The sequence below is a fragment of the Scyliorhinus torazame genome, chromosome 14, assembly GCF_047496885.1.
Source record: "Scyliorhinus torazame isolate Kashiwa2021f chromosome 14, sScyTor2.1, whole genome shotgun sequence".
Lineage (NCBI taxonomy): Eukaryota > Metazoa > Chordata > Chondrichthyes > Carcharhiniformes > Scyliorhinidae > Scyliorhinus > Scyliorhinus torazame.
In genome coordinates this window covers 167,888,190-167,899,409 of record NC_092720.1, presented here as the reverse complement: position 1 = coordinate 167,899,409, position 11,220 = coordinate 167,888,190, and the positions used below count along the sequence as shown (strand labels likewise).

Sequence of the window (11,220 nt, the reverse complement as noted above, 5' to 3'; positions counted from 1 at the left end):
TTGACAAGCGTCAGGAAGCGAGAATCTTGCCACCAGCGAATGGCGCTCTGCCAAGAAACATGCGGCTGGGGAACGGGAGAACCCCACCCTGTGTGTTTAACCGAGGGCAATAAAGCCCAGAATAGTAGATTGGGCAATAAATCAGTATTACAGACTGACTGACATCATGACCTGCCCATTCTTGCACACTTCAGGTTACATACATCCTCCACAACATGACAATCAGTTTGGGCTACACAATAAGTCGTCTAGAGAAACTCCTTAGCCCCTGCCACCTTTACCCCGACCAGATCCTGCAGCAACAGTGCCACCAGCACAACAGAACTGAATTTTGCAGCCATGTAACAGAGGAAAATGAGATGCGGTGTACAGCAGCATTTCATACTCCTAAAGGGACAATTCACCCTCACTGTTTGTAACGGGATTAATGTGAGATTATAAATCTCCTCCTGCAGGGGGAGACATTGCATAGTTCATCACAGACTGATAATCAACTTTCAGCTTTCGAGATGGGTTTACATTAAACACTTGTTCCAGTAAATATTGACCCTCAATCAGGCTGTGTTTAGATTGGTTAATGGAGTCATCTGAATTGTACATTATATGCAGCAATTCAGGGTTTGTTCAGGTGGAACCAATCATTCTGGCATACTCCAATTCTGTAACACTCAGCTCCCCCACTCTCAAGCTTCAGGAAGACATATTGAGTTGATAATTGTTTCTGAGTCTCAGCCACTCAGCATTCACCAGGATATTAATTAGTCTTAAAATATTGTGAAAATAGACAATAATCTGTGAAAGTCAGTGCTTTCTGGGTTGCTGATTTATTTAGCTCAATGGGAAAGGGGATGGAATAGTGTGTGAAATGATCTCCAATTGGCATTATTGGTTGGCCAATTGGAGTATAAGCTCACTCAATGATAGCTCATTGAGGGGGCCCATATAAGCACCTGTGTAGGCTTTGTGAGGCAGTCTTAAGTTGACTGGAATGCTAGCAGCACTGTTGGGAGCTGCTGTTATATATAAGATATTGAAAATAAATACTGGTGTGGTGATGGAACCCCTGCCTCCTGTGGATAATTACAGTGGCGACGAGGTAAACAAAGAACCTTGCGGAGACCAGCTGCCGCACTCGGAGGGTAAGCCTTGCTCTTTCAAAAATGCCTCTTTTTGGGAAGTTGGATGCATTCGACCCGACTATTGAGGACTGGTCCCAGTATGTGGAGAGACTGTGTTACTTTTTCCAAGTGAGATAATGGAGGATGGAAGGAAACGGGTTATACTGCTGTCGGCGTGCGGACCCTCAGCCTTCGCCATTATACGTAGTCTCACTTATCCCGATATGCTGGACACGATACCGTTCCAAGAATTAACGAAATTGGTGGAAGAGCACTATGGCCCAAAACCACCTCTCATTTTGCGTAGGTACAGATTCTACACAACAAAGTGGGAAGACAGCGAGTCAGTCACAAATTTCTTGACCCGCCTGAGAAGGCGGGTGGAAAAATGTGAGTTTGGCCCGATGCCAAATGAAATGCTTCAGGACCGGTTAGTGTGTGGCGTAAATGACCATCAAATACAGAAGCGCCCTTTGGCGGAAACTCAGCTAGACAGCAGGCGGGCGTTACAGCTCGCACTGTTCCTAGAAAAGGCAGCAAGTGGGGTGCAGGAACTACAGGGCACGCCAATGAAGGTAGATACCTGGGAGAGGGACTACCACAAGGTGTCCAGCTACCAGATAGCCACCCTCAGGAAAACCCTGAGGAACAGAGGGCCAAAGGAAAACCCCAGAACTGCCCCTAAGTCTGCTAGGACTAACTGGAGACAGAGGGAACTACCGGCTGAGGCTCCCCCAACAGAGAAGGACCGCTTCTGGCACCAGACAGAGTGGGGTAACAGCGACAGAAACCCTAGAAGGAGGTGGCAAAAGAGGAATAGCAGGTGGGGACGCAGGGAAGTACACAACCTTGATGTCCCATCCTCCTCCGAAGGGGAACAGTTATATAATATTGCGACGAAGAAAGCAGAACCTATTAAGATTACCCCACGGGTGAACGGTCGGCCGACAATAATTGAAATAGACATGGGTGCGGCCGTATCAGTAATGGGAGTGGCAGCATTTAAAAAAATCAAAGATGGACTCCAGCCACTAACCCTAAGAAAAACATTGACGAAACTTAAAACCTACACGGGGGAACCCCTGGAAGTTCTAGGCACGACTCATGTATCCGTGGAATATGACAAACAATTGCTCAGATTACCATTGACGATAGTAAGAGGGCTCCGGACTGAACTTAATAGGACGGAACTGGCTGAAAGACCTAAACTTGGATTAGATGAAAATTTTCCAGAGTGGAAGCGGGCAGTTGAGTGGAGTACTCCAAAAATACCCGGAGGTCTTCCAAGAAGGTTTGGGGGAAATTATAGGCGCCAAAGCAACTTTGCACGTGGACCCAGAAGCCCTTCCAAAATTTTGTAAGGCCAGGCCGGTACCTTTTGCATTAAGGAAGAAAGTAGATGTCGAAATAGAAAGGTTACGGCGCGACGGCATTATCAGACCAGTACAGTTCTCGGAATGGGCAGCGCCGGTGGTACCAATTTTGAAGCCAGACGGCCCGATAAGTCTCTGTGGAGATTTCAAACAGACGGTAAACAAATACGCACTGCTGGACAAATACCCGATCTCGAAAATAGACGACCTATATGCCAAATTGGCAGGTGGGCTTTTGTTCAAGAAACTGGACATTAGCCACGCCTACCTACAGTTACAACTGGACAAGGACTCCCAGAAGTTCGCTACGATCAACACCCTGAAGGGACTTTTTCGTTATACTAGGCTACCCTTCGGAGTGTCATCAGCCTGCGCTATATTCCAGCGTACGATGGAAAATATTCTGCAGGGACTACCGCAGGTGGCGATTTATTTGGTCGATGTCTTAATCACGGGTAGGACAAACAGGGAACACTTAAGGAACCTGGAGGACGTGCTCCGAGGAAGTGCTCAGGCGTTTCGCAAAGGCAGGCATACGGCTGAAAAGAGATGTGTTTTTCTGGCCCCACAAGTGACGTACCTGGGATATAAATTAGACTAGTCGGGCTTACACCCATTGGAAGACCGAGTAAGGGCAATAAAAGAAGCCCCAGCTCCCACCACGGTCCAGGAGCTACGATCATTTCTAGGATTGGTAACATTATGGCAAATTTATTGAAAATCGGGCCTCCATCCTAGAACCCCTCCACCAGCTACAAAAAAGGGACAAGACTGGAAATGGTCCGCCCGCCAAAACCGAGCGTTTAGGGACATTAAGGAACAGCTGTCATCCGAAAATGTCCTAGAGCATTATGACCCAAGGAAGGAGTTGGTGGTCACGTGTGACGCCGTCTTAGCCCATAAAGGAAGGAATGGGGAAGAACGGCCAATAGCCTATGCTTCGAGGACCTTGGCGATGGCTGAGAGAAGTACGCCCAAATCGAGAAGGAAGGAAGGCGGTGATATTTGCAGTAAAAAAAATTTCACCAGTATCTGTACGGGCGGAAATTCACCATTGTGACGGACCATAAGCCGTCATTAGGGTTATTTAAAAGAAGACCAGTCAATACCCCCGATTGCATCAGCTAGAATCCAACGCTGGGCATTGCTACTGGCGGCGTATAGATACGTTCTGGAGCACAGACCGGGAACGCGAGTAGCAAATGCAGATGCTTTGAGCAGACTTCCCCTCCCAGACACCCCGCCGCTAATACCGAAAGTAGAGGAGACAGTAATGACTCTAAATTTTTTGGACACCTTACCAGTGGACGCACAACAGATTCAGTTGTGGACGCAAAAAGACCCAGTTTTAGCCAAGATGAAGCATTTACTGCTAACAGGGGAACTGGAGCGACCAGTGGAGCCCCAGATGCACCCATACTGGAGCAGAAGGGACCAAATAACCGTAGAAGACGGTATCCTATTATGGGGAGCCCGGTAATAGTCCCAGCTCAGGACCATCGGGCAATCTTAACCGAGTTACATCACGGACACCCAGGGGTGTCTAAAATTAAGATGCTAGCTCGAAGCTACGTTTGGTGGCCGGGATTGGACACAGACATAGCAGCCTTTGTACGTCAGTGCCAGGAGTGCCAACAGGGGCAAAGAGTGCCACCAGCTGCCCCAATGCACCCGTGGGAATGGCCAGGCAGACCATGGACCCGCCTGCATATTGACCACGCCGGCCCTTTCATGGGCTCCATGTTTTTGGTGATAGTGGATGCCCACTACAAATGGTTGGATGCCCACCGGGTAAACGCGGCAAGCACAGCATCGACAATTGAAAAGCTCAGGGCCTCGTTTGCAACACATGGACTTCCGGAGGTATTGGTGTCAGACAACGGAACGGCATTCACAAGTGGGGAATTTGGAAAATTCCTAAAGGGAAACGGAGCCGCCACATCAAAACAGCCCTTTACCATCCAACGGCCTGGCAGAGAGCGGTCCAGACACTAAAAGCGGGACTCCAGAAGCAACCGGCAGCGTCAATGGACACACAGCTCTCCCGCTGGCCGTTTGAATACAGGACCACACCGCATTCCACAACGGGCATACCGCCAGCTGAACTCTTAATGGGAAGGCGGCTGCGAACGAGGCCAAGTCTCCTTTTCCCAAATTTAACGGGGAAAGTGGAGAAATAACAACAGGAGGTCCAACGCACGGGGCATGATTATAGTCGGCAGCAGAGACTTTTCCAGGTGGGGGCACCGGTTTGGGTCAAGAATTATGGGAATGGACCAACGTGGGTCAAAGGCATGGTAGAGTCCCAAACAGGGCCCACATCATATAAAGTTTTGATAGGAGGTAAGGTGCTGAAGAAACACCTAGACCCAATAAGGGCAGCGGAACCACACCTGGAGGCAGTCGAAGCAGGACCGCCTCAAGCTGGCATAGCTCAGACGGGAAAGATGCCCCGAGCAATTTCTCCAGACTCCGAGTCGGAGATGGACACGTTCGACGAGGCCGCCGTGACACCTCTCCCCGAGGAGGAAGTACAACTTCCAAGGAAACGACGGACACCTATAAGGTACACCCCACCCATGTCGGAGAACGACCCGGCGGACGACACAGGTGACAGGCCCGGACAGGAGGAGCAGGAAGAAGCTCCGAGGAATGCCAGCTGGCAGGAATTCCTTGGACCTGGGGGTGGGGGGGGGGGGTGTAATGACCTCCAATTGGCATTATTGGTTGGCCAATTGGAGTATGAGCTCCCTCAATGATAGTTCATTGAGGGGGCCCATATAAGCACCTATGTAGGCTTTGTGAGGCAGTCTTGCGTTGACTGGAATGCTAGCAGCACTGTTTGGAGCTGCTCTTGTATATAAGTTACTGCAAATAAATACTGTGTGGTGACGGAACCCCTGCCTCCTGTGGATTATTACAGTGTGTGAAGCAGATTTACTATTGTTCATTTATATTCCGGCCTGACACATTCACTGCCCACAATCTACCCCACCTGGTCAGATGAAGCTAGTTTAATGACATCCCACTGTCAATGAGAATCGGAATCCTATCCATTTTATTCATTCTGATTCTCCCAGCCCATCACTTGTGCAGACACAGTGAAATTAAAAACAGGTCTTATAATTCCTCAGTCAGTTATTGGATGATTAATTGTTGGATATGAAGGGGTTAGAATGAACGAGACACACACCAGCCATATAATCCCGACAGTGCAGTTCAACCCATAGAGTTTTCACCAACCCTCTGAAAGAGCACCCTACCTAGACACACTCCCCCACCCTATCCCCATAACCCCACCTAACCTTTTGGGCACTAAGGGACAATTTGGAATGCTCAATCCACCTAACCCGCACATCTTAGGACTGTGGGAAGAAACTGGAGCACCCGGAGTAAACCCACACCGACACGGGGAGAACGTGCAAACTCCACACAGTCATCCGAGGCTGTAATTAAACCCGGGTCCCTGGAGCTGTGGAGCAGCAGTGCTGACCACTGTGCCATCATCTACGTGCAGCATCAATATCTTGGATGGGGATTCGGATCCAAACCTGTTGAATAGGCAGAAGGTTTGTTCAGTCTGTTAGCTATCATAATCTATTCCAGATCAGTGTGAACATTGTTAACCCAACTCTCACCATAAAATATGTTCTAGTTCAGTGTTAGTGACAACCTCTGCTCAAACCAAACCGATAAACTTGATGGAAGGTCATCTCGAGCTGAAACATTAATTCTGTTTATCTCCACAGATGCAGCCTGACTTGCTGAATATCGACAGCACTTTTTGTTTTATTTCAGTTAAAGGGGGTTTGCATTATTATCTGAAATGGACAACAATAAGACATTTTTAATTTTGGGAGTTCGTATCAGCATTTTGGACACACGTCTGTGATCTCCCACTGAACTTTAACAGCAGATAATAAAATGTTTGAAGTGCATCCTCACTCATTTCCAGTAGAAACTCCCATTGGGTGAAGCTCTACCTTTTTAGGAACAGTGTAGAGGGAGTTTTCCTCTGTATCTAACCCCGTGCTGTACCTGTCCTGGGAGTGTTTGATACGGACAGTGTAGAGGGAGCTTTACTCTGGATCTAAACCAGTGCTGTACCTGTCCTGGGAGTGTTTGATACGGACAGTGTAGAGGGAGCTTTGCTCTCTATCTAACCCCGTGCTGTACCTGTCCTGGGAGTGTTTGATGGGGACAGTGTTGAGGGAGCTTTACTCTATCTAACCCTGTGCTGCACCTGCCCAGGGAGTGTTTGATGGGACAATATTGGGGGAATCACATTGTTGGTAGATCCAGTGTGTGAAATTAATCATAGGATTTGTAGATGAGGCAGGACTGGCAGTAAACAATGACACCTGCTAGAATTGTATTGTCAGGATCAAGGGGTAAAGCGAATCTGTGCCCTTACCTTTATCTCAAAGATTGACCTGAGTTGAGGATTGGGAAGAGCTGAGACAGACAGTGATCATCAAGCAAAAATAAAATAAAATTACAAACTCAAACTGTAACACTTTTGAAACCTTGTAGGTTGTCTGATTTCAGTGGCGGAGATTCCTGTTGTCTTAAATTATTCCTCTGTTGGCAGCCTCTTCAGGAGAGGGAAAAGTGCAAAAAAATACATTTCGAGAATATTTGTTGGGATTCCACCATGATCTTTCTCCCAATATTACAGGAAGTGTTACTAGTATATTAACTAGGGCGGCACAGTGGTTAGCCCTGCTGCCTCACGGCGCTGAGGTCCCAGTTTCGATCCCGGCTCTGGGTCACTGTCCGTGTGGAGTTTGCACATTCTCCCCGTGCTTGTGTGGGCTTCGCCCCCACAATCCAAAAAAAGATATGCAGGGTAGATGAATTTGCCATGCTAAATTGCCCCTTAATTAGAAAAAATTAATTGGGTACTCTAAATTTATTTTTTTTAAATAATAAAAGTTGTATATTAACTGGGTGTTTCACTGAATTCTGGTACGGTATTAACTGGGATTTACTTGTGCTCATATATACACGGAGAATGAATGAGGTACATGTTTGTAATTGAACGCTATATTTTTAAAATGTCATATCTCGGAGCAGACCAAATGTGGTTGTTGGTATTATATCTAGGGGCACAATATGCAACGTGTGTCTCTGTAAATAAAGGCCTGTAAGTGTATAAAAATCACACTTCCATTCTATCCCTCACCACCAGCTGGCTATCAAACTCCGGACGAAAGATTCTGATCAATACTGATGACAGATCGTCATGAAAGGAATCATTAATCCTGCTTCTCTCTCTCTCCACAGAAGCTGCCTGACCTGCTGAGTATTTCCAACATTTTCTATTTTATTTCTGATAATTCATTGAAACAGAATGGAGGTGGGTCTTGAAGCTGGGAACCTGGAACAGACATGGAGGAGAGCAGGAGAGCCTGGAAACAGTAAACCGAGACTGTTCAGTTCAAGTCTTACAACGCCAGGTTAAAGTCCAACAGGTTTATTTGGAATCACTAGCTTTCGGAGTGTAGCTCCTTCAGCGGGTAGCTCCTTCATCAGATGTTGTAAGATTTCTTATTGTGCCCACCCCAGTACAATGCCGGCATCTCCACATCACAGTTCAATATAAGTAAACATGTATCTCCCAACCTCCAAAAAGATCTTTGTCAGTTCTGATCTCTCTCAAATAAAACAGACTGGAAGGTCATTCAGAGAAACTCCGAACAGACTTGTATTTTACCCAGATACAGGTGATGGAGCAGATCCGAATTTGTGATTGGTTTATTAATGCTAAACCACATGTCAATTACAGAGTGATGCTTCAGTAAAGTGAGTGAGATAGAAACTTCACTTCAGACATTGACAGCAAACTGAATTGAGCCGGCACTGAGTGAAGTCTGATCAGAATTGGGAGAAACGAGAGGATTAAAATGGAAATTGGGAGATACGTAACTGTGTTGGTGCTGGTTTTAATTCATGGAGCCTGGGCTGGGAAATGTGAGTTATGACACAGTAACATTTAATAGTTTATAAATATTAATACCTGATCTCACTGGGCTCAGCGTGGTGGTATTACAGGAAGTATTAATTGTATATTAACTGGGTGTTTAATTGAATTCTGGCACTGGGTGTTAACTGGGGATTTACCTGTGTTCATGTAATATATATGGAGCAGGTAAGAGGTATATGTCTGCAATCAAGAGCCCTGTAAATAAATTGTTTTATATCGAAGAGCAGACTGAATGTGGTTGTTGGTATTGTGGGGAGGTACAAAACATGTGTAACTCTGTAAGTAAATTCTTGTAAGTGTATGAGGATTGGGCTTTAATTCTATCCCTCATCACCACCGGACTACCTGAAATTTAAATGCACAGTGTGAATGTTTATATTGTATTGCAACAAGCACAACTTACATTTATTTGGTGCCTTTTACATGGGAAAATGTCCCAAGGCATTTCACTGGAGGTTAATCAGACAAAACGTCAAAGAAGCCAAGAAGGAAGCATTGTAAGGGATGACTTGCTTGGTGAGTTAATTGATTTTAAATAAGTTTCTTTAAGGGGAGAATGAGATGGAGAGCTCAGACAGGGAATTGAGCGTTTAGAATCCAGACAGTTGAAACCATTTCCACCAATGGTGGGTGTGAGAGGTCAGGGCTGGAGAAATACAGAGCGCTCGGGGGATTATAAAACTGGAGGATGTTACAGAGACCTGGAAAGGTGAGGACAAACCGATTTGAACATTGAGAATTTCAAACTTGAGGCGTAGCCAGGTGGATAGTCAATGCAGATCAGGGAGCATAGGTGAACAGGACATGGCGTGAGGAAGGATGTGGGCAGCAGAGTTTTGGATGAATTCAAGTTCTGAAGGGTGGGAAAATAGGAAATTAGTTAAGGAAGCAATAGAAAACAGGAGCATGAAGGAGGGATTCAGCAACAGAACATGAATACAAGGTCAAAGTAGACAATCGCAGCAAAGGAGAGCGAATGGGGTCAGAATCTCACCTCTGGGTCGTCACTGAGGTTTGATTCAGCCTCTGATTGGCCAGCGATGGAAATGGAATGATTACCTGGTAATCAAAGACATTGGCTTTGATCTTCTAAATTGTAATGACCTCCAATTGGCATTATTGGTTGGCCAATTGGAGTATGAGCTCATTGAGGGGGCCCATATAAGCACCCGTGTAGGCTTTGTGAACCAGTCTTCCAGCACTGTTTGGAGCTGCAGTTGGATATAGTTATTGCAAATAAATACTGGTGTGGAGACGGTACCCCTGCCTCCTGTGGGTCATTACATAAATATTTAATTGAAATATATTTCTACTCATCCAGCACTGGCTGTTGGACAATGTGACGAATGGAGGGGTTGAGATATGTAATGGTGAGGTAGAGCTGGGTGTTAGCATACATGTGAAAAATTAATGCAGTCTTTTTGGATGATGTCACTGAGGAGCAGCACATGGATGAGAAACGGGATTGAGACAGAATAAATCACAAAGAATTACATAAAATAATAACAGCACAGAATCCAGCCATTCCATCAAACCGGAGAATGCCAGTGTTTATGCTCCACTTCAGATCAACCGTCAAGTGTGCAGATATCGCTTCCCTGAAAACAATCTATACCAGTCACTTCAGCCACATCAAAGATAACAGCATGAGCAGAAAGAGAGAGTAGCCAATGAGGGACTCTAACCATAGTTAAAAACGGTTAGAATCAAATGGGAGCAATCCCACCCACATGGACGACAATGTTGAGCTATTGGAGGAGGATGGTGTGGTGTCACTCCTGTCAAAGATTGTAGATATGGATCGAGAGGGAGCTGAGGACAGGAATCTCCAGTGAACGGAAGGCCCAAAATGGATGAGGAGAGAAATTTTATTTCTGTCACGGTCAAAAGTGACATCGCTTGTGGCCCTTTGATAGAGTAATTTCAGTACTGTGGCAGAACCCTGACTGTAAAAGGGTGTGGTTTTTGAAGGTGATGGCATAATTTAAATAGTGAGGGACAACATCTGAAGAGAGAGAACCGTGAACAATATCGGCTAATATGGGTAGCAGGAAGGGAAGTTGGGTGATCGGCAGTTTAGTGAGAATAGGGTTGAGGGAACAAGAGGAGGGTCTCATGGACAAGATGAACTCCGAGAACGCATGAGAGGAGATAGGAGAGAAACTAGATAAAGATGTAAGTTCAGGCCTCGGGCAGGGGGAGCATTAATATGTTTGTCCAGGTGGGCTAGTGGAAAGGAGGAAAGTGACAGTGGATGGGACGGTAATAAGCTGAGTGACAAAGAAATCCATGAGTCCTCTCCCTAAGGTGAGGGACACTGGGGTGACGGGTTTAAGAGGTTTGCAGCAGAAAAAAGAAGCCAGAAGATACTTTTTACAAGGTGTTTGGAGATAAGAGTGAGGATGGGGTGGGAGAATTGGAAAACATAGGAAGATTCAGCAGGCCAGGCAGGAGTGGCTGGGAGAAACTAGAAAGGATGTTGGGAGATTGTGGAGGGTGAGGGGTATGGGGAGTGAGTTGGCTGGTGGAAAGGAATGGCCAGAGTTGTGACATCAGTGAGTGTCGGTGTTGGGTGGAGCAGAGGTTATGAGTGGGGGGTCAGGGAGTCGATTGGCCAATTTCCCAGAAGGAAAAATCAGTTTCAACCGTATCATTATTTCCCCATTTAACTGATGGAGTTGAGAATGGCGACGAGACGGGGAAATGCTGTAGAGAGGGAGAGAGAGGTGCAGAGAGTAAAGGG

General features: G+C 46.3%; 1 protein-coding gene across 1 annotated transcript in view; it reads left to right on the top strand.

Annotated features, from left to right (window-relative positions):
* Nucleotides 1-8,305: 8,305 nt before the first annotated feature.
* Nucleotides 8,306-11,220, top strand: part of LOC140390197 (H-2 class II histocompatibility antigen, A-U alpha chain-like) — a 203,474-nt gene continuing 200,559 nt past the window's right edge. The window contains exon 1 of the mRNA XM_072475147.1: nucleotides 8,306-8,464. Within this exon, the coding sequence (XP_072331248.1) occupies nucleotides 8,398-8,464 (67 nt within the window). The 5' untranslated portion in view covers nucleotides 8,306-8,397. The remainder of the gene's footprint in view (nucleotides 8,465-11,220) is intronic.